This window comes from Lissotriton vulgaris, chromosome 3_1 (genome assembly GCF_964263255.1).
Source record: "Lissotriton vulgaris chromosome 3_1, aLisVul1.2, whole genome shotgun sequence".
NCBI classification, from domain to species: Eukaryota; Metazoa; Chordata; class Amphibia; order Caudata; family Salamandridae; genus Lissotriton; species Lissotriton vulgaris.
This window is the reverse complement of record NC_141689.1, coordinates 292,165,919-292,189,760: the sequence shown is the minus strand read 5'-3', so window position 1 is coordinate 292,189,760 and position 23,842 is coordinate 292,165,919. Positions and strand designations below refer to the sequence as shown.

Sequence of the window (23,842 nt, the reverse complement as noted above, 5' to 3'; positions counted from 1 at the left end):
AGTGGCAAGGGCTTGGTTGGAGGATCGTAGCTGGCGGGAGGGGGTGTAGAAGGACAGTCGTGTGTTGAGGCATTCGGGTCCGATTTCGTAGAGTGCTTTGTGTGCGTGGGTTAGGAGCCGGAAAGTAATCCTCTTATTGACGGGGAGCCAGTGGAGGTTTTTCAGGTGGCCAGAGATGTGTTCTTTACGCGGTATGTCTAATATGAGCCTGGCTGAAGCGTTCTGGATGCGTTGGAGTTTTTTCTGGATTTTTGCGGTGGTACCGGCGTAGAGGGTGTTTCCGTAGTCCAGTCGGCTCGTGACCAGAGCGTGAGTGACTGTTTTTCTAGTTTCGGTGGGGATCCAGCGAAATGTTTTCTTGAGCATGCGAAGAATGTTGAAGCAAGATGAAGAAACGGCGTTGACTTGTCTGTTCATCGAGAGTGAGGAGTCCAGGATGACGCCCAGGTTGCGTGCGTGGTCCGTCGGGATAGGTGCTTTTCCAAGGGCCTCTGGCCACCAAGAGTCATCCCAGGCGGAGGGGGAGGTGCCTAGGATGAGGACTTCTGTTTTGTCTGAGTTCAGTTTTAGACGGCTGTGCTTCATCCATTCGGCTACTTCTTTCATTCCTTCATGCAGGTTGGTTTTGGCCGTGTTCGGGTCTTTGGTGAGTGATAGGATCAGTTGAGTGTCGTCGGCGTAGGAGATGATGTTGAGGTTGTGTTGGCGTGCGATGGCCGCGAGGGGGCTCATGTATACGTTGAAGAGGGTGGGGCTGAGTGAGGACCCTTGGGGTACGCCGCAGATGACTTCAGTGGCCTCTGACTTGAAATGGTGGGAGGCGGACTCTCTGGGTTCTTCCGGTGAGGTACGAGGTGATCCATTCCAGTGCTTTTCCATGGATTCCGACGTTTCTGAGGCGTTGTAAAAGGGTGCTATGACAGACCGTGTCGAAGGCTGCGGAGAGGTCGAGGAGGATGAGGGCGACTGTGTCTCCATTATCCAGTAGAGTTCGAATGTCGTCTGTTGCTGCGATGAGGGCGGTTTCCGTGCTGTGCTTGGCTCGGAAGCCGGATTGTGAGGAGTCGAGGGATTTGTTGGTTTCGAGGAATGCGGCGAGCTGGTTGTTGACCGCTTTCTCAATGACTTTGGCCGGGAATGGAAGGAGTGAGATAGGGCGGTAGTTTTTGAGTTCGGTGGGGTCAGCTGTGGGTTTCTTCAGGAGGGAGCTGAGTTCGGCATGTTTCCAGCTTTCCGGGAAGGTTGCGGAGTTGAGGGAGCAGTTGATGACGTCCCGGAGGTGCGGTGCTATGATGGAGTCTGCTTTGTTAAAGATGTGGTGAGGGCATGGGTCTGTGGGGGATCCTGAGTGGATAGAGTTCATCAGACGGATGGTGTCCTCAGTGGAGATTGGCTTCCAGTCATTGAGGATGTTCAGGGGGGGTGGGGGTCCTGCAGGGGGTTGGGTGGGTTGGTTTTCGGGTCGGTTGTCGAAGCTGTTGTGGATGTCTGCAATTTTGTTCGGGAAGAATGAGGCTAGGGAGTCGCAGAGGGCTTGAGAGGGGGTGATGTCGTTGGAGTTGGCCGAGGGGTTGGTAAATTCCTTGACGATGTTGAATAATTCCTTGCTGTTGTGGGCGTTGTTATCTAGTCGGTCCTTGAAAGCGGCTCTCTTGGCAGTCCGGATCAGTTGGTGGTGTATGCGGGTGGCGTTTTTGAAGGCGTCCTTGGTGCTGGTGGTTGGGTCTTTTTTCCAGGCCTTCTCAAGGGAGCGGCAGAGTTTCTTGGATTTCTTAAGATCATCGTTGAACCAGGAGGCCTTCTTGCTGCCTAGTTTGATTTGTCGTTTTTTCAGTGGTGCTAAGATGTCGGCGGTGTTGGATAACCATTGGGTGAGGTTAGTGGCTGCTTGGTCTGGGTTTGAGGAGTGGGCTGGGGGGTTTTGAAGAAGCGATGAGGAGATCTGGTCGATGGTGATTTTGTTCCAGTTTCTTTGCAGAGTGGGTTGGGGGTGGTTGTTGGAAGTGGGCTTGTTGTAGGTGAAGTGAACGCAGCTGTGGTCAGTCCAGAGGAGATCTGTGGTGTGGCTGAAGGAGACATGTTTGCTGGAGGTGAAGATAGGGTTGAGTGTGTGACCTGCAATGTGGGTGGGGGTAGTGACAAGTTGTTTGAGTCCGAGGTTGGTAAGATTGTCCAAAAGGGTGGTGGTGTTGCGGTCGTTGTTCTTTTCAAGGTGAAAGTTGAGGTCTCCCAAAAGGATGTAATCCTCTGAGGGGAGCGCGTGTGGAGTGATGAAGTCCGTGATGTCTTCACTAAACTGTGCGCGGGGTCCTGGTGGCCTGTAAAGGAGGGTGCCTCTGAGTGTGGTGTTGGGGTCGATGTGGATCTGGAAGTGAAGGTGTTCAGAGTTGGCGAGATTGACGTCCGAGCTGGTAGAGATGCGGATGGATTTCCTGTGGACGATAGCGATACCTCCTCCTGTGTGGCCGGTACGGTCCTTGCGAATGATCTTATAGCCTTCCGGGATGGCAATGGTGATGTCTGGGGCTGAAGAGGCATTCATCCATGTTTCTGTTAGGAAGGCGACGTCCGGAGAGATGGTGTCTAGTAGATTCCAGAGGTCAATGGCGTGCCTGTGGACCGATCGGGTGTTGAGCAGGATGCATTTTAGGTGGTTGGGGTCGGATATCTGTTGTGTGATCGTAGATGAGGAGTTGTTCTTGGAGCCGTCGAACTTGCAGGAGTTGCATGAAAAGGGTCCATGGGTGTGTCCAGGAGCGGCTTGGACGCAGTTGAGGGAGCGGCCGGGGTTAAGGGCTAGGAGGGTGGTGGCATCATAAGTAATGCGGGAGGGGTGGACATTACGAGGACCAGGGGCTCTGGCGCTGGGTGCGGTCCAGGCGCGGACGGGCGTAGACGGGCTTACCTTTGGCGCACCTTCGGCGAGGCCGTAGCGCGTGGACGCTGCGCGTGGGACCATCTGACATTAATGGACAGTGGAGGGGGCGGAGCGTGGGAGGGGCAGCAGGGAGGCGGTAGTGTGGCTGAGGGGCGGGTCAGGGGAGATCAACAACAACAAAATGGAGGGTCCGAGGGAAAGGCAGGCAGGGGTATCACATACAAAAAATACAGCGAGTTAACAATAAGCACAATCTGAACACAAGCGCTGATGAAATAAACACAATTACAGATTATAAAGTGAGCAGTACTCTGGATATCACATGCGCAGACAAGCCAATAGTGAACCGAATAGCCTGAGCGAGGTCGCGCTGAGAGAGGCAGGAAATTAATAGAGGCGCTATGCGAGTGAGGCGCTAAAATACTAAGGTAGCAGCAGTTCAGTGATCAGCGCGCTGAAAACGATACCAGGGAGTTGCACAGGGAAAAGCACAGGGAAAATGCACAGGGAAAAGACACACTTTACTGGTCCAGTAGTCTTCCTCAGTACCAGAATATCAGTTTTACCTGTATTTAGTTTAAACTAGGCTACTCACCTGCTCCCTGAGCTGCTTTGCATATTTGGAAAGATGGTTCAGACAACACTGTGCTATCTTATTCAGTGTCAAATGCTATATGGCTTTGTTATGCGCTCATACACCAAAATTGCTTTTAAAGCGCAAAGATTCAGTAAATTAGTACACACAAAAAAAAGACATGGTGAAACACTAAAAATGTTGCGAAGGACTAAAAGAAGAGTTTCAAATTGTAGGATCATGAATAGCAAAGCTACAATGAGCAAGCTGACAACCTATAAAACCTGAAATGATTCAGAGAATGGCTAAAGAACATATTAAGTTTAGAATAGGAACTTAACTTGAGTTAGAGTTTGGCTGATGAGTGCTCAGTCATAAACCAAATATGAGGAACTTGTAAACATGGGGGAGGAGGGTCACCCCACTGTTCCTACCCAGCAGAGGCAACAGTGATTTATTTTAGAATAAGATGATTTTATTATCATTTTCTTTTTCATCATTACCTCTGCTGGGTAGCAGAGTTGTGGGCCGGGCCATCATCCTGAGCTTCAGGAAGAGGCGTTTTGGGCACTAAGTGCGCATGACTGTTTGGTTAGCCATTTTAGGCCAGACACACCATCATGCAGACTTCGCATTTCTCCACCCGCCTGTGTTGTACAGACAGATGGAGAAAAGCCACAGGCTTCCAGGCACTGTCTAAGCAACAAGCCAGGCCGCTAAGACCAATCCCAGCGCTTCTTTCATCTAGGAATGCCATTCCACTCAGGGATTGGTGTTTTAACACCACCCTTTCTTGAAGGTGGAGTCAATGAAAGACAGTGAAAACAGTCTTTTTTGTCAACCAAGGTGTGTGACAATATTCTAGGCCTCTTGATTCTTGATTAAATAGTGTTGTTGAAATTGGTATTTTGGGGCCCCAAATTAAAAAAATAATATGACACACATGGGAGTCAATGGCATTTGCAATTACTAGTTTTGCTAAGAAACAGAAGATATTCTTTAGGTAGCAGGCGGAGTGTACATGTGGATATAATAGGACACCTGGGAGGTTCAATCTGGCATTGAATCAGGGCCTAGGCTAATGCACAGGAAAAAGACAAACTTCACTGGTCCGGAAGTCTTCCTCAGTACCAGAATATCAGTTTTACCTGCATTTAGTTCACACTAGGACTACTCACCTACTCCTTGAGCTGCTTCTGCATATTTGGAAAGATGGTTCTGACAACACTGTGCTATCCTAGCAGATGACAAATGGAGTGTCACTGTCTTATTTGCAGAAGCCACGGAAGCGGATGAATTTGGCTAAACATGAATATAAAAATTTGAGAATAAGAACAGACGCTTGGGGGAAATCTTCAATGACGTGTGCAAGGGTCAGATAGGTAGGATGCCCAAAAAAACGAATGAAAAAACAATACAAATCCAGTCATTCTATGGAAAAACCAGCCAGTATGACCACCCATAGACAGCCATGCAAGAAAGTATGATCGATAATGGCGAAAACTGCCAATAGATTTAAAAATCTCAGTGTAGAGACATTCGATGAATCAACCACTGATGTCAGACCTTCCAGGGAGCTCAGAAGAAGGGACTTTTTTGTTGTGTACCCAAACACGTTGTATGCCGTTTTAAGGTTTCCCTACCTACCATTTTAGGTGTCGCCTACAAACCATTTTAGCTGTCTGTCGGTCAGACCTGTTGTTCCAAATATACATAGAGTGGGCCTTGTTTATGCCCCTGGTTTATGATTGGATGGCTTTGCTGTCCATCTCAGTTGTCTCTTCTTAATTCCATGGCTTTCCTCCCTATTCTTGCGTTTGTCCCGGCAAGAAGTATTTTAGACATGTGGGGTGCTGATTTGAATCCTTCCACTGCTCGCATTCAGACACCTACTTTTTCTGTTGCTTTTGGTGCTCAATGAAAGCCTGTGTTTTGACATGGTCTCCCACCTATTTTTGTTGACTGTACTCAAACACCATCGCTGTTTCTGTAAGCCAACCAGCCACATCCCCTTTGTGCTGTTTCGCTTCCACTTAATGGTTCTTGGTGTTGAAAGTCATGCACTCTGCACCAAAAGCACCAACCTAGGCTTTACATCCGAGTTGTTTTTCCTACACTTGGCATGCGGCTTTCATTAAATTACAACTTTCTTTTGATCACTGTGTTTCAACTTTTATTTCACACTGCCTCAAAAGTAGCTCAGCTGCCCTGGTCAGGACTCGAACCTAAGACCATTAAATTAATCTTACAGGAGCATCTTTCATTACCTTGAGCTGTCCCGTTAATGCCAAAACAAGTCTTCAGTGTGTGTCTTTTTAATTTTCAACCTGCAGGTAGAGGCTCCTTCTTGGTGCTACTTTGTCACTTGATTATGTCGAACTGTGCCTTCGACTATATAATTCAATGTGTTTACTTACAAAGTCACCCATAACACCGACTCACGGTGCAACTCCGAGAGTAACGGACAGGACACTAAAATGGCACCTCTCCTCCTCCTCTAATTTTCTGTAAATAGACGTAACATTATAAACAAGCATTGTAAAATTAAAAGAAACCGAGATCATAACGGGTACAGCGGGGGGACCTCAAAATCACCACCAAATACCACGGTATGTGTGGAGCAGTATTCACGGCCCTGCAGCTGCGCCCCCTCCCCCTGAAATAGCTTCTTTTACGGGCTGTGTATTTGTGTCATTACACAAGGACTCCAGTGGTGCGTGACATAAGATGGCTGCAATTTGGTGAGCTCTGCAGTTCCGGCTTCTGATCCGATGGATGACGCATTCAAGCAGTTATTACTTAAATCCCTAGTGACTTTGTCTCCTTAAAAGCAGCTTTCGAGCCAGATGAAGTGACACGTGCCAGTGGCGGAAAACGAATTTAATCAACATTTCAGTTGGGTGAGCGCAGCTTTCGGGACACAGTGAAGAGAGATCAATTATTGAGACTTGTTTAAAGCTCTCCAAAGAAGAAAGCAAGAAAGTAGAAAATTCATTTACTTGAAGGGCTGTTTTTCCTGTCAGTCGTTTCGCTGGAAGTAAGGCTGCAGGGGGTGCTGCAGCACTCCCACATGGCCAAGACAGAGTTCAGAAAGTAAATGAACAACACGGATGCCTTTAAATTTTGCTTTTTTCTTGTCACAGATGTCCAATGTCAGGCTCTGCCTTCTGACAAATTGCTGCTCATTCTTTTAACATGGAGATTGAGAGGCACCCCCGCGTCTAGGGGAGGGGAGCCTTTAGTGGGATTTTAGTGCCGAGGGAACGGTTTCGTTTCCCTGAAAGTGGGCAAGGGGAGGGACGCAGGAAATGTGATTAAAGAGGGAGGTGCATTGGCGGTCCCTCCCCTTAGGTGATAAAGTAGCTGGAATCAAGGGAGTAGCCCTCTTTGTCCTCTCGCCTCGTGGAGTAAGTGAATTACCCAGAATCACTGGATGTTTTGGATCCCTGCCGAACACTAGCCTGGTTCCCCAGCATCGAATTCGACCATTCCAGCCTTTAGGTCACCTCTAAAATTCTTATAAAGAAATATCCTTTAATTTAAAGTACCTATCTGTGCACGTTCTCCTCAACAACGTAATTTGTGCATACTCGTAAATAGTTTGAAGCGTGGGACGTGTTAAAGCAAAATTGCCCTGTAAGAAAATTGCCCTGTCTTTATAACCTTTCCGTTCCGATGCATGGAAAACACTGCCCCAGCACAGACGTCATGAAGAAACTCATTACCGAGGACGTGTTCCCTGGAAAACCCTAAAATGGGTACGAGTGGATTAACAATATTAAACGGGGGCATCTGCTCTCAAAATTGTGTGATACATGACTGGAGCATTTGTCAACTGATCCAGGTTTATTTCTGTTCATGTGAATAAAATGAACGTGAACTGTACCGGGCATCCAAGGTCCCCGACCCCACCACAGGAACGTTCACAGCCCTGCCTGCCGCCCCCGCGCTCTGCACCACACATTTGAGCACCTTCAAAGAGGAAGACCATCTAAAATTAACTGCTTGTTTTCTTTTCCTTTACATGCTGGCGGGGGCGTACTATGCCGAGAAAGGCGGTAACATGGTCGCCGGACGGCAACTGGCAGGAACTTAAGGATGGCCGTCATCTCGGTGCCAGCACATATGGGAAGGAGTTCAGGTTCTCTATGGTAACAGTATGGTTTTGCCAAAGGATAGGCCATGGTGGTGGAATGGGAACCTGAACTGCACGGAGGGAAGAGAGTTCGCGTATCAGTGCATGTCTCTCATTATTGACAAGTCTTTCATCATCAATTACTTTGACCTTTCTGGGGTTAATTTCGCTTAATTTAATAACGCCTAATTTATTTCATGCACGATTTTAGCAGGTTTCTGGCACACTGGAGTTGGTTTCACTTGACTTTATTAATGCTAGCAGGCCTAATTTATTCCTGCACAATTTCATCACGTATCTGACACCATTTAATCTGGTAACTGCAAGGAACTGTTGGATCGTGGCTAAGTGGGGACAGCAGTAGGGGGATTTGGGCCTGCAGAAAATGAGCAGATCAGCTCATGTGGTGCTTGTTAGGACCTAACATCGACTTTTCAAATCCCTTTGCAGTAGTGATTAAGGGCACGCGAGGTTACCTTGCGCCAGTTACCGGGGCAAGCGTTGGTGGGGCAACTCAATTTTGCTTTATGAATTATGCCCATGGCCAGGGTCTTCTCCAGGAATGTTGACAGGGCAATGTCAGGTTTAAGGAAAACCACTACCACACTTGGCTAACGGTGGGGGTATAGGATGATTTGGTCATGAGGAGACAATTTTGGAGTGTTTCTAGGGTTCGGGGATTGGGCAACACCCAGCACAGGCGAAGGGTGAGTTAGAGGGTTACACAGATGCGACAGGCAATGTGGGATTCGGTGCAGTGCTAGTTCAAAGTGACTAGAGAAGAAGCGCATTGTGTTTTGGTCAGGCAGCATGTGGGTACTCCTGGCAATGAACAGTCAAAGGGCACGTGGGTACTTTGCTGGTTTCAAGAGATGGTGCGGGGTTGCCTCAGGTGTAATGTATATTTTACTGCCAAACATGTACCGGGTGTGGATAATGCAGTGGCTGAGGCTCTGTCTCTTTAAGTTGATAGAATTCAGAGCGTGGTGGGCGTTCAGATGTCGGTCTTCACGGAAATGCCTATGGAGGTTTGGGGCCCCATTGCTCCCGAACTTATAGTGGCGTCGATGGCGCGCAAGTCTAAGTGAATGTATGAGAAGGCATGACTGGTATACATAGAAGTGGTGGGGAAAGATGGGAGCACAGTGAAATTCACAACACAGGGGGTGCTACGGTTCATAATTCATCAGAAAGAGAAGGGGCGGTCGTTGACCATTGTTAGGAGGCAGTTGTCGGCAATTGCCTTCTCTTGCTGGATTAAAGGAGGTAGCGGATCCTACCAAGTATGTTAGAGTTAGGCGGGCTCTACCAAGCGGGAAGGATCACAGGAGGCCCTGGTAAATATCCTGAGCATGCTAGCTCAGGTGAGTTGGTCGTCATACGCAGTACAGCTGCTGAGATTTGTGTATTACTTCGCCTTTTTTAGGGCCTTAAGGATATCGGAGCACCCAGGTCGGAGTAAGGAGTTCAAAACGGACCCGTTAGGGAAAGCCGCTTGGGTTCAGCTAGGATCAAGCTCTGTCAGACTACAGATGGTGTAGGTAGGAATCAGGGGTTTGAGCGGTTTGATAATCATGCCCTCTTCTGTCTTTGGTCTGGGGGCTTATATGCAGTGGTGTCAAGTAAGGAGTTGCAGGCATGCTGGTGCGGAGATTCGGTTATACACAGAGCCTGGAGAATTGGGAATGCAAAGGGCCATGGGAGGCAACCATAATTGGTTAGGTAGTGATGGGCATCATGTGGAGGACGTTGCAGGCCATTTGCAGAGGGCGCTGGACGATGGTATGCCCATTCCAGATGTGTTGGTTATTCACTCAGGGGGTGAAAATGTGGTTCCGTGTGGCAGGAGGGGATGAGGAAGGCCCTGTTCTGTACCTTCTCATGGGTAAAGAGAGTATTGCCAGACACCATTATCTTTGGTCAGGGGTGTTCGCTAGTAGAGGTGGTTAAACTATAGCGGGGGTTTCCAAATTCATCCCAGTAGGCATATTATGCTGCAGGCATTGAACTCGAATGTGTATTGGGCAGAGGGATTGCAGCTGTCCAGGGTAGGATTGGAGCTGTTTGTCCAAATTATACTGGGGGGCTATGGAGTTGCATTCAAAAGTATAGCCCAGAGCATCACAAATGGAAGGAGGAGCAGCTTGGGGGGGAGGGCAAGAGCGCCAGTTGGCTACTTGCCCTGTGGCGGGGTCCCGGACAAGAGGAAAAGGCCCGGGGACTTATTTATGCGGAAACTGCCTGACCTTGCAACAGGGAGGCAGTCATTGGGGCTCTGGGCTGGCGGGAGAGGGGGCCGTCCTGCTGGTGGTCCTGGACTCTCCGGCTCTACCCTAGTAGCCGGTGCTTGGATGAAGCAACATGGTATCGCATATGGACGAAGTGGTAAGGGGTTGGGTTGTGTCCTGCTGGTACAACACGCCTCGAGTGAATCTAGAACTGATGAATTGTAAATGCATGGTAACCTGTGGCGCAGATGGATACTGCGCCTCCTTATGTTCAATAATGGTATTAAGTGGTAGGGGTTGGGTTGTGTCCTGCTGGTACAACACGCCTCGTGTGGATCTAGAGCTGACGTATTGAAAATACATGGTAACCTGTGGCGCAGATGGATACTGCGCCTCCTTATGTTCAGTAATGGTATTTTGATGGTTAATAAATTGGTCAAAAGTTGGCGGTTTAATAACAAATAAAGATGGTGTTATTGACAAGTAATAAAAGCTACGCAGTGAACACCAAGTTCGTGTAAAGTGTCTTTGTGGGGGGGTGTGTGTGGTGGACGAATGGCACGGATATCCCCACTATGAAGTGTACTTGTCTTTCTCTAATTGCAAAGTCAGAGGAGCTTCTACAGTGAACTATGTGACAATCTTGCTGGGTGAGGTGTAGGGGGTGCTAAAGAAAAGGCTGTAGGGTGTGAACTCTTTTATAGCACACAACAAAACTTAAATATCTGAACATGAACTGTACACATATTTGAACACACAGCAGCAGCAGGAAAGAACAAATGAATCAGTATTTTATGTGTATTCCTGAAGTGTGTTGGCAACAAAGATTTTAATGGCATCAAAACTGATCAAGACACTTTACTTGGTGTTGAGCAAATAATAGTCACTAAAACCTGATTTGCACACATTATTGATCTTGTGCTGTGTAGTTTCATCACAAAAACTACATGTCTGTGCAAATGTAATGACCATTTCAATGGAAAATATGTTGGCTGTAAATAATAATGTGCTAATACACCATGCTTTAGCCATACATTTGCAACAGTGTGCTTGGAAATGCCCCACCAGCAACAAACCACATTCCCACCAATCTCCTGCTGCATACGTGCTGCTCATTTTCTACCTTTGTTCTTTTTGAAGTTTGGATTTCTCACAATCCCTTTGACTTCAGTAACATAACATTGATGTCAGCAACCCCTCTCTGAAAATTGTTCCAGCATCACTGCTGAGCACTGCCTGTTTCACGCAATGCTCTTCAATGAAAGTGTTAAAAAGCCACTTTAACTAATTTCTCCTAAAAATGTTGTACAAAAATTAAATGTGTATTTATTAATGAATTGGAAGGCTTCTTTACCTGTCACAAGCATGTCATGGAAATCAACATCCATTTTTCTTTTAATGCCATGAAGAGTCTTTGTTGAAGTTGGCAATTATAATCATGGTCACTGGAATTGTGTGATTAAGTGGATGCAACATTTTACACACAATTATGAATTTGCTGCATGTGCCATTTAATCCATAATCTGCTGCATATTCAGCAGAATTTCGAAACAAAATTGTTTATACCTCAAATGGATCAAAAGTTACAAACAAATTTGGTGATGCGTATCCAGCGCAGGTAATGGTCTTTTGCAAAGGTTGGCTAGTTATCTTTCAATTGTCTATTACTGTATTTGGGGACTCTTACCACGTCAGTGCCCTTGGAAGCTTGCTGCTTATCTGGAAAATCCTGCTGGGCTGGTTGCTGTGCTCTCAGGGAACTGCTCGCGGAACCCGCTTCGCGGGTCCCGCTTCGTAGAGGAGGAAACAACTTCTGTCACAGGGGAGCTCAGGGGCAGGGCAGGGCTGCGAGGGTGTGTGCGGGGACTCCATCTCCCAGGAGTCCCTGCTTGGCGGATTGGAACCACCTGGCCCGCTCTCCCTGCTAGCCCCGCCTCCCTGCATGGTCCCCACTCTATAAGAACCAGACTACTACCTGCGACGCGGGAGCGCGCCGGGAGAAGCCCGGGATAAGGGCGGGCCGTCTGGGGCCGTCTGTGGCCGTCAGGGGCTGCAGGAGGCTGGGCTGGGCCCACTCTCTGTCATCGTTTATTGCCACACGGACACCATTTTAACTAACGAGCCATTTTGTCTTCTTGTTTTGTTTAATCTACGGACCATTGTTATAGTCTGCCCCTGTGCCTCGAGAGGTCCTGCTCTGGTTTACATTGTTTTCTTTCCCCTTTTAAGTGTTACTGACTGTTAAGTATGTCTTCCCCCGCAACTACCCCTGTACAGAGTCCCCTCCAGCCCAAGGTAGGGCCAACAATCTTGGGTCCCCTAGACAAGTATTTTAGCCGGGCAACTCAAGATATTGACAAAGAGATTGCTCTAGCTGAGAGACGCGCAGAGCGTAGGCAATCTATTGAACTCCTCAAACTTCCTTTGGAGAAACGGCCACCTTTGGGTTTTCTGGCATCGGTTCCCTCTTCACCACCTTTAACCCTGCCAGTGGTAGTAGAAAAGCCCCATGCTTCTTCCCAGTCACCTAGTTTGACTAGGGTGGAAGGCAAGTTAGGATCAGACCCCCCAGACCCCAACATCCCCTCGGTCATTGTCTTGACCACCCTGCCTCCCACTTCGCCTATTATTTCAATTGATTCTCCTATTGGTGAGGAAAATACTGCCCAATCGAGTGTGCCACCCCATGCGGTTTTTAATAAACTTCGCATTAAAAGAAAAAGACACATTAACCTGAGGAAGAGTTGTCTTCCTAAACATCCTAAGAAAATTAGGAAACTTTGAATAGGCTTGGGAACTCCTTGTAAGACTAATGGGGTTGGCTCTGGTGGGGTTCAGGTTCTTAAGGATGGAGTCACCCCGGTTAACTCTGCATCTAACCCTAGTGATCCTCCAGTGACAGGGTCAGCTGAGATTTCATCCCTAGATTTACCTTTGCTTCTGCAACTGAAGAAGTTGATGAAGTCTTTACTGACCCCCATCGAAGAACGAGTCAAAAGGTTAGCTGATCGATTAGATTGCTTTGAGCAGGCTACCCTAGACAACTTCTTCTCAACTAAATCCCTAATTAAAACCCACCTTAGGACAGGGGTCAGTAATAATCCTACCAAAATAAGTGGGCTGGCAAGTAGTGCACCTGCTACAGAGCCTCTTCCCCCTGTTATTACTACAACGAGGCCCCGGCTTTCAGGGCAAATCCCTAAGATTAATTCCCACCCACCAGATCACTCACGGGACAATACTTCCCAACCTAAAAAGCGCTTAGATGCTGTGGTCATGGGTACCAATTATAGATCCAAAACTGGAAATCCTGGACCCAAAAATCCCCACACCTCACTTCAAAACCCAACGACCCGCCCTGCTGCTCTCGCCCCTAGTCTGCCCGACACAATCCCTTCTAGAGCGCCCCGTAGGATACCACGTATGAATCTGCCTCCAGACTCTTATCCCTTTGTCGCTATCCTCACCAACGTACCACCATTGTTGGTTGGGCAGAGAGAATCCTTCCAGATGCTGAAAAACAAGTCAATGCACTGGTTAAGGACCAATAGACCACTGCCCAGGGAAGTGGATGGGCTGATTATTGGTGTAAGAAGGATAGGTTGTACTCCTAAGCACTTGGAGGGGGATTGTATAGTTGTTAACTTTAAAGATCCCAGGGTAGCACATCTAATTACGTGGCAGAACTTGGGCACAAGCAGTGCTGGAATTGGTGTAGTCGACTTAACCTTCTTCTACCCGAGACCACCAGGTATTCATTTTGGCATAACCCCAGAAGCAGGTTGTTATCATAACTTCCCCTCTCCAGGATTTGACCCTTTCACTGTACCTTACCAGCAGGGAAACCATTATAATGTACCAACCTTTAACCGTTTTGAAGTGATGGCAGATCCAGGGTGGGTTGATTGACAAAATGGTAATAATCTCCAGGGATCGGGATATGAAGAATTAAACTCAGATTATACCATGATTAACTGGGAAAGTATGAATTTTGAGGCAATGTGTGGGGAGTCTGTATCAACTCCTGGGGTATTAGAAAATGAGGATCTAAATGAAACTAGTACTAATCAGGAAAGCATGAATTTAGAGGCAATGTGTGGGGAGTTTGCATTAATTCATGGGGTATTAGAAAATGAGGATCTAAATGAAACTAGCATTGTTGGTATCCAGGAGGTTGTGTATAATAACGAGGAAAAAAAGCTAGATGAGGAGGGGTACGTAGGAATCCTAACTAGTCAGGCGCCCCCTGTAGGATTAGCTCCTATAGATGGTTCCAGTTCAGGTAAAATGGTCTCATGGAACATTGCGGGACTGAGTAGCAAGCTGGCATCCCAAAACTGGATAGACTTCATCAACGGTTTTGATGTATGTCTATTCCAAGAGACATGGGCTTGCGATCCTATATTTCTTCCTGGCTATTTAAACTTCTCAATTCCGGCTAGTAAAGGTGACAAGGGTCGACCTATGGGGGGGTCTAACAATTTGGATACGTCAAGGCCTACCCGTAATCAAAATGGTGGCATCGGGTTGCAATGAGATCCAAATGATAAGAATGGTATCAGACCATTGGGGAGAACTAGACATTTATAATGTCTATGTCAAGGGCAGTACTAGAGGGAAGTCACCTATCCTAGAGGCCTTGTCCTCTCCTTTGGAAAAGCAGTCCTTGGGTAACAAAGTTATAGTTGCTGGCGATCTAAACAGGACTTTTGAACCCCTAGATATCTCTGACGATCCTTTGGGGCGAGAGGAAGATACGCAATGGGGCATCCCAACTCTAGATCTGGCCCCGGTTAGGCGGTGGACAAACGATATAATACGATTGAATGCCATCTGCCTGGAACGGGGACTGAGAGCCCTAAATGGGAGAACGAAGAGTGACAGGGGAGGTGTCTGCACATTCGACAATGGTCGTAGCCAAAGCCGGACAGACTATGTCCTTTGTAGCCTGAACCTGTGGCAGTTAGTATGCGACATGGAAATAAAGGGCAGATTGGAGAGTGATCACAATCCTCTCTGCGTGGCCCATAACTGGTGGTCGGTCACAATAGGGAATCTTCAATCGACCGATGGTCCGCTGCCTGATATGACTAACGACATGCGTAGATTGAACTGGCCGAGTGTATTGGCTAATGTGGAATCCATGGCATTTATAATTTCTGAGGTGGATATTGCAATCACCGCTATGGGGATCCCCACCGAAACTAGAAAAACGGTCACCCACGCACTGGTTATAAGCCGCCTGGACTACGGAAACACCCTATACGCCGGTACCACTGCAAAACTTCAGAAAAGACTCCAACGCATCCAGAACGCATCAGCCAGACTCATACTAGACATCCCGCGTAAAGACCACATTTCTGGTCACCTGAAAGACCTCCACTGGCTCCCCGTCAATAAGAGGATAACATTCCGCCTCCTAACCCACGCACACAAAGCACTTTACGAACTTGGGCCCGAATGCCTCAACACACGACTCTCCTTCTACACCCCCCCCCTCCCCCGCCAGCTACGCTCTTCCAATCAAGCCCTTGCTTCTGTACCTCGCATCAACAAAACCACCATTAATTGCAAGTTTATAATTGCAAGTTTATATAGCGCTAGGATCGACTCCCGGAGGAGTATCTCCGCGCTTCGACCTCTGCGAAACCCTTCCTGGCTTCCCTGAGAGATGGTCCCTTAATGGGTATCTCCAGGGTGAGACCAGGCATCCCCGGCGGTCTGGTGGGGCCGTTAGTGAAGATGAGGCAAGCTAGTGCCCAGAGTTGCCGAGTGCGATCGCTGATCAGAGTGGGCACCGAGGCGAGAGAATTATCGAGTCTGCTGACCCTGGTCCAGAAACCTGCCGCGTCGGGAATCGAACCCTGGTCCTGGGCCGTCCTCTGCTCTCGGGTCTGCCGCCTCTAACCAGTGAGCCACACTGGGAGGAAGATCCTTCTCCTACCTAGCGGCTAAAACCTGGAACTCACTTCCCATTCACCTTCGCCTCACTCAGAACCACCTAGCATTCAGAAAGCAACTTAAAACCTGGATATTCGACAAGTAATTCCCCACCCTTCCTCAAGCGCCTTGAGACCCTCTGGGTATGTAGCGCGCTATATAAATTCATTGAATTGAATTGAATTGAATTGAATAGGGAAATAACTGATATTCATGATAAACTCTTTTCCCTTTTAAAACCGCACTTCCTGAGGCCCCGTAAGACAAATAGCAAACAACCACCTAAACTAGCCAAGTGGTATAATCCCCAGTGTAGGGAAGCTAGGCTAAGTTTGGGTAGAGCAATTCGGAGTAGGGACAGGGTAGCGATTAGTGGCGCCAGAAAGCATTATAAGGCCAGCCTAACCCTAGCTAAAAAATTATGGGACGAACAGCATTGGGCCGAACTAAAGGAGGCCTCGGGGGCTAAGGACTCTAGGTTATTCTGGAATATTGTTAAGTGGGGTAGAGGTGGAATTCCAGACAAACCCGGTAACAACGTTCCAGAGGGTGCCTGGGTAGATCACTTCAAACCCCAATAAGTTGAGACTGCACAGTATAAGGATGTGGAAGCAATCTTAGCTGTATATTCCACTGGGAATTTATTCACCCTTAAAGAAACTGAAGACGCTCTATGCACTGTCCCCGGGGGAAGGGCCGCGGGTCTAGATGGCGTACCAGCTGATGTTTTCATTAATGATAAGGCGAGCTGGGCCAGATGTATATTCCTTTTGGGAAATGCCATTGCGAAGGGATCGGCTGGAATTATGGAGGGGAGCGATCATCATACCCATATACAAAAAAGGGGACCGGTCTCTTCCGGTTAACTACAGGCCGATAAGCTTGATCGCCACCGTCCAAAAAGTGGTAGGCAGGATGGTGGTCAACAAATTGATGGATTGGGTTGACGAGAACAATGCCCTGTCCCCTTACCAGGCTGGTTTTCGGCGGGCCACCAGTACAGTTGACCAGGTGTTTCGTTTTGCTCTGCTACAGTGGGGGACGGTGGTGCTTGGCGAAGGCGGCCTTCGACCTGGTCCCAAGGAGAAAGCTCTGGGCAGTTCAGAGCGAAATGGGTCTTCCGGCAGAGCTACTTACCCTGATAATGAGGTTGCATGAGTGCAACTTTGCCAAAATCCAATGGGGCATGCATGGTGAATCCTCTGTTGACTTCCCGGTTGAACGTGGAGTGCGCCAGGGGTGCGAAATGGCTCCCCAGCTTTTTTCTTTATTCATCAATGGGATAGTGGCTCGAATGCTGGACGCCAGTGTAGATGCGCCTTCGTTGGCGGGCCTCAGGGTTCCGATCCTGATGTTCGCCGATGATACGCTAATTCTATCCAAAACTCCAGGCGGTCTGCAGCGAGCTTTGAATATTTTTGACTCTTTTTGCGGGGAGCACGGCCTGGAAGTCAATGTGGGTAAGACCAAGCTGATGGCCTTTGCATCAAAACGTAGACCCAGGCCAAAAATATTCTTGAACAACTGCCTGTTAGAGGTGGTAACTGTATTTACCTATCTTGGGATACAGATAAGAAACGATTCGAGATGGTCCCAGCACATAGAAATGGCGGTCTTGAGGCACCAACAGATCTCGGGGGCACTTCGGGTGGAACACAAAAAATCTAAGTCCAAACCAATAAAACCCGTTTTGGCAGTATATGACGCCAAGGCTCTTGGGTCTGCTCTCTATGGGGCAGAGCTGTGGGGTTTTGGGAAGCTCCTCCCCTTGCAGACCTCTGAGAACAGGTTTTTTAGGGGAATCACAGGACTCCCACAGAGTACCCCACTGATTCCCCTTGGTCTTGACCTAGGGAGAAGAGCAGTTAGTGACCTAGCAAGGTTGCGCCCGATTCTCTATTGGAAACGCCTCTGGACTACCCCGGAGATCCGGCACTATGCAGAGGGGTTTTTAGCCATAATAAATGCTGATACCTTTCATAAGATAGTTTGGCTAAAAAATCTCAGGTCTGCTCTAGGCGATCTTGGTCTCTCAAATTTATGGGACAATCCAACCGAGAACCCTTTCCAAGCAAAAATGCGATTAAAGATCTATATTGGGTTCGGGTTGCTGAAAGAGTCTGGAACAAAACTAAATCCGACTCCATGACGGGGCGCTTTGTGGTAGTTAAACTGTATCCAGTTTTGGAACCTTATTGGGACAGCATAACCAACCCTGGGGACAGGAAGCTTTTTTTCCAGTTAAGATCAGGTGCTCTTCCATTGAGATCACTGACAGGTAGGTGGAGGATTTCCTCCACCTCATGTTGTCCAGCTTGTGGTGCATCAAATGAAAGTATAGGCCACTTCTTATTCTCTTGCAAAGCTTATGCCACCCCGAGAAAAGTCTGGTTAGTCCCGGTTTGTAAAAATTTAGGGACATCAAGGGGTGTCGAGGCCTTACGAATCATTTGCACTTCCACCCATATGCCTGTAGTCCTAGCAACAGCCAAGTACCTGGGGTGGGCATGGTCTATCAGACGGAGGGCTCTTCTCTAGAGTACATCGATTGGGGTATCCTTTCTGGCATCTTTGCAATCATGTACTAAAGTTTTAGATTGCTTTTTTGCTCCGATTAATTGTCTATGTCTGCACAATTTTTCTTAAAATTACTGTATTAATGAGGAAACAATTTTTAACGATGTATTTTAAATGTATGTTTGTGCTTTTATGAGTCTAATCCTCGAAAAAAGCTTTTTGAATTGGTTGTTACACCAGTACTAATGAGGTAAAACCTTTGCCCAGATAGTGTTACCATGTGTAAAAAACAAAATAATGACGCACTACTATCACACTTTATGCTGTATTGCGCCACATAATTTGCATTTTCTTGCTGCATAATTTGGTCCTCTCATGTTCTATATTTCCAGTGGCACTGACTGAAATGAACTGTTCTGCTAGGCAGTGTGGGAGGGGGCTGCAGGCACACATCTGTCTATTTAATACTTTCCATTTTTTCTGCTGAAATCTAAAATGACATCCTACCTTTTTGCTGCTGGAAGTAATTTCCTGATTACTCAGAAATGAAATGTTGTTTTTCTGGATTCTTGGTCCTGACTTTAAAACTGGTTTAAATTCATGGCCTTCATGAATTCATACCAGTGTAGCAAATTATCGGAACTGAACAGAGGCCTAAGTCTTAACACACAGGCATACCCAATTTAGAGTAATAGTAAAGTTGTTTATTTACAATACTTAGAAGTGGCACAAACTATTATGAAGCAAACACAAGGAGATGATGGACGGAGCGCTGAAACTTTCCAGACACGCACCCCCAGTCACAGATCTGGGTTGAATCCATCATCGTTCTTTAGCTCACTCCGCCACCCCAGTTCAGACACAGCTATATGCAAATCAGTCTTGGCCCTGTGCCTCATTGGAACAGTCCAGCCTGAACTACCAAGCCATGTCGTCCCTGGACTGGAAACAAACAATCTGGGACTGGTTCCGGGCTAACAGCCCTTATCGGCCAGGCTAGCTTGAATCTAGTGGCAAAGTGAGCAAGGGGCCCACGTCTGGGCATACCCTGCCAACTTAAGGCGAACAAAGCAAACACAAGGAGGCACTAGAAACTTTTATGACCTGGGACAGCGGAAGATGCCATGAGTAATTCAATTTACTCTGATTTTAATGAACATATTGGTGGAGGAGTTAATGTCTTACATGCTTTATATATATTTATTCTCATTACGAATACCCTTATATTGTACAGTTGCTTCGACTTGGGCATGTTACTACAGGATAAGCAAATGACATTTAACACACTCTAAAGAAGTCATTAATTGGTGGAGCAAAATAATGAAAATACCGGTTTTAAAAAAAAAAAAGCTAATTATACAATTTATTCTCGACCCGAGTTTGATACAGCTCACCAGCTATACCATGAGTGACATTAAAAGCACATTATTTAATCAAAAACAGCCTACACATTTCGAAATTAGCAAGTAGAATCAGCAGGTCGTTTTGACTAACCACAACCCAATCCATTCATAGTTATAAAGTTTCTCTAAATATCAAACTACATTTCGGTACTTTTTCTCACCATTTTAAACCGAATCATTGAAAATACAACAAGAATTAAAAGTATAGGACACAGTAAATAAGGCCGCAAAGATATGTACCTTTAACTTTTGTAATGAACTTAGCCGCGTGTACAAACAGTGCTTTGGGAGGTCCTTTGACACTAAGTAGCTGCCAGTTTCCTCAGGAGTGCCTTTATTGGTCAATTTAGGATCCACGTCAAGGTCCTGGTAACACAAAATATACACAAGTCAGTAACATATGCAGAATCTATTATTTGGCAGGCTGACTGTCATTATTTCGTTCCAGGCACAAAAGGAATCTGAGACTCTGGCTGTAAAAGTTAGTTAGGCATACAACACATTGTTGTAAGATACTGCATTCCACAAAAGAAAAAAACCAAAAAACACAAATATGCGTATTTTTTAATGACCTACTAAAATCCATACCTTTTGATGTAGACATAGTGCAGAGTCACATTGCAAGATATGCGCTATTGCATTTTTCATATTATGCATGCATTATGGACACCTCATTATGTATATCAATGTGCATATCTGGAAATACAATATCATAATAAAATATAAAGATAAATGAACTATAAGGCACAACCACACCCTTGAAAGGAACTGTACTTGTAAGCATCCAATGCATTCTCCCAAAGATTTCTAGACACAGGTGTAGGCTCCATGTGGATGTAGTACAAACTGCTACCATTTGGGTGTGTGACTCAGTGAAAAGATGAATTTTTAAACAAATTGTAGTGTTGGAAGATAGAGTGACAACATAGGATTGACTTCCATTCAAAAGATACAAGACAGGGTCTGCAGTGCTTATTTGATGCCATATTCCTCACATTTGACAGAAGAAGAGCACCAATAGTTGCATCATGGTCCATTGTACCGCATTAGCAATCTATGACCAACTGGCCCTGCTGCACTATATCTCAAATGATTCTTAATGGGCAATGTTTTAGTTAGCTACTATACTTACTGTACCCACAAAAACATACAAATATAACTAATTTTGAGAAAGTTCATCTTCTGCTTAAGAATTTTGTTGAGTGTTTTGTTTCCACTTTACCTTATTACAGTATGATGGCCTTGGACCTCAGGAGGACTATGATGCTCCTGACCTGTACTCTTAAGAAGGCAATGTTTATTAAAAATCAAAGGCCAAGTACTAAGTAGATTCTTTAGGTTGTTCCAGCGTAGAGGCCAATAACCCAAATCACATGGAGGTGACTTTTGTACTGTACAGTCAATTGCCAAAGTGGGTTAACAGATGAACCTGCATGTAGCACGCTATTGTGGAGTCTTGCTAGTGGGAAAAAAGTGGCAAATGTGACATTATGCTGGAAGACCGATTTGACTTTTGAAATCTACAAAGCTTTCCCACATAATTTGTTAAGTCTCAGAAGAAGTAACAAACTAAGCGTTTTCAGATTCATAGACCACCGTCATGCAACAGCCTCTCTTCGCAGGCTTCAATTTTGCCAAAGGCACAGTTGTGTTCACTTGTTTGAAAGACATATTTTAGGTAATAAACAAATTGTATCTCTAGAAATATGGAGTTCCCACACTCTATATCTATGTATTGAATGAAAGCTTTCAACTTTTCCTTGGAACCTGGAATCAAATTGATTAGTATCTTGGAATATGGAAGGCAACACATAATTTTGTTTAAAGGAGTTCGGAATTTATTGAACATGTTTGACTGCAAGAGGGAAGCAAGTAATTTAATCATAATTAGTGAAGCCATTGATACTATGCTAGGTCTCAAAGACACAGCTAGTGTCTGGTGATATTCGCTGCACAGGAAAGCAGCACGGTCCCCCCTTTCTTGAAAAGAACTTTCACTTAATTTGATTATTTTTTTCTTAAGCAATGAACTACATTCGTAGGACAGTTGTGAAAACATTAATGAACATTGATATTTTAATATGGTTTGATAAATATTCAAAATTGAAAAAGAATATAAATTATAATGGTCACAGCGAACAGTTGTACAATTCTATTCATAATACAGGTGATGTTGAAGCATTCCTGATTTAGAAATGAAATAGAAATATCAATGGGATATTTTATCAGTAACATATTTCATTGATGATAATGTGATCAATAATAACTTCGTAGAAATCTTCTATGGCACTCACAATTTTATAGTAGAGGGATACATTAGTGACAACTAGAATATGTATTTATTTCCTGTATATGAAGACCAGATTCATTACAAAACCGGAGGTTAAATCTCCAAATGTAATATTTAAGCCTAAATATTGATATATCCCTGTTTTGGTTTTGGCAATTATCAATTATTTTCTTCTCACCTAGGAGCGTAGGCTACATTTCAAATTCCTTTAATTATTAGGGGTGTAAAAGAGGCTCTAAAACAAAAATATCAGAAGGCAGACAATTCACAGGTTATGCAAGATCTGAAGACTAGTTAGACCCTTGATGTTCTCATTTAGCCTTCACTCAAACCTCTGCAAAACATTATTTCTAACACAAAACATTTCAAAATTCAATGCAACATACAGCAATGTGCAATATCACCAATTCCATGTCTTTAATTCACATATTATTCTCACTTCATATAGAGGGTGGTGGATAAGGTAATATCTAACATTATTTCATGTCAGTGCTAATGATGACATGAGCTTGTCTAGTACCAGCAAAACATTTAAGTGATTAGGTTCATGATGATCTTGTTAATAGGCCCAATATCATGTCTCTATCAGCACACTGAGCTCAGTACAAATTCGTATGTCGTTATGTCGCTCATGGGCTAGATGTAACACCCCTCCCGGAGTGTAGGTCCAGTAAATTCATCTTAAAAGTAGAAAGGGACCCGGAACAGAAGCAACAAATCCATGCCTGAATGGATCCAGATTCTAGAATAAAGGAAAACCAGCAGTACATACCAAAAACTGAACTGAGCTAGAATACAATACTGGGGAAACCAGCAGACAAAATGGAACAGATGGGTAAATCATGAGTAGGGACAAAGTCAGTGCAGAAGGGGGCACACATTAACATTTCTGCTCACACATCAATTGTAGCACATTTCCTATTACCAGACACAAAGTACTACTTTTCACCACACACTGGGAATAAACTGCGCGGAAGGAAAAAAAGCATTACTCCTAAAGAAGTCAAACACCTTTTATCAATTCAGTTCTAACAAATTAATTATTTCATAACTGTCTGCAGGGTTTCAGAATGGTATGAAAAACGTTTTCTTGTTATGCATATGTTCTTTCTACGAATGGATCTTAAGATCCAAACAAAGAGAATATAACTTATTAGAAATGAAGTACAACTTACAAGTGGGAAGTCTGTGACGTACGCCTCACAAAGCTCAATTTCTGGAGGCTTCTGCACTATTCTTGTGTATATGATCATTACATTAGAGAATTCTGCTGCAAATCCTAGCTGGATTTGAACTCCACAGTCAAATTCAAAAGACATGCTTTCAGGAAGCTCTAAAAAGAAAGATTTTTATTTAATATTTAGGAGTACAAACATAACTACTATTCACTAGTTCTCCTTGATAACTTGTTAATGACCAAACTACGCTTTTAGCTTTAAGAAACTGGGTGTTGGGCATCAAGTAACAACAAATCATTTATATAACCAATATGCTGCTAGAATACACAATCTAGCAAATCCTATGGACAATGCCACATCCCACAGGTAATGTATTTCCACCAAACAGTAGGCATGATTTAGCAATTTTAGTTTTCAAAGAGGTTTTATGGACTTTATGCTGTAAAAATGCAAATTTACCTACACATATAAAGCAGCAAACTTCATATGGCAATAATTCTAACAGACAAAACAGTATTAGTAACTAGCTAGATATGTAAGATTCTTGTGTATTTTCACAAGGTGGGCACAAAACTCTTATTTTTATTTATAAAGTTTTACAGAGCACAAATAAGACCAGAATGTTGGTGTCAGAGCACTGTACAACTTAATAAATAGCTTCAAATATACAAGGAGCAAAATATAGAATATACAGCATGA

The 23,842-nt window shown here is 45.3% G+C and overlaps 1 protein-coding gene across 2 annotated transcripts in view; it reads right to left on the bottom strand.

Moving 5' to 3' along the window:
- Positions 1–23,842, bottom strand: part of MALT1 (MALT1 paracaspase) — a 619,135-nt gene that overhangs the window by 4,110 nt on the left and 591,183 nt on the right. For both annotated transcript variants that reach the window (XM_086960480.1, XM_086960479.1), the window contains 2 exons: positions 23,141–23,298; positions 19,916–20,041 (listed from right to left, as the gene is read on the bottom strand). In XM_086960480.1, the coding sequence (XP_086816606.1) occupies positions 19,916–20,041; positions 23,141–23,298 (284 nt within the window). The remainder of the gene's footprint in view (positions 1–19,915; positions 20,042–23,140; positions 23,299–23,842) is intronic.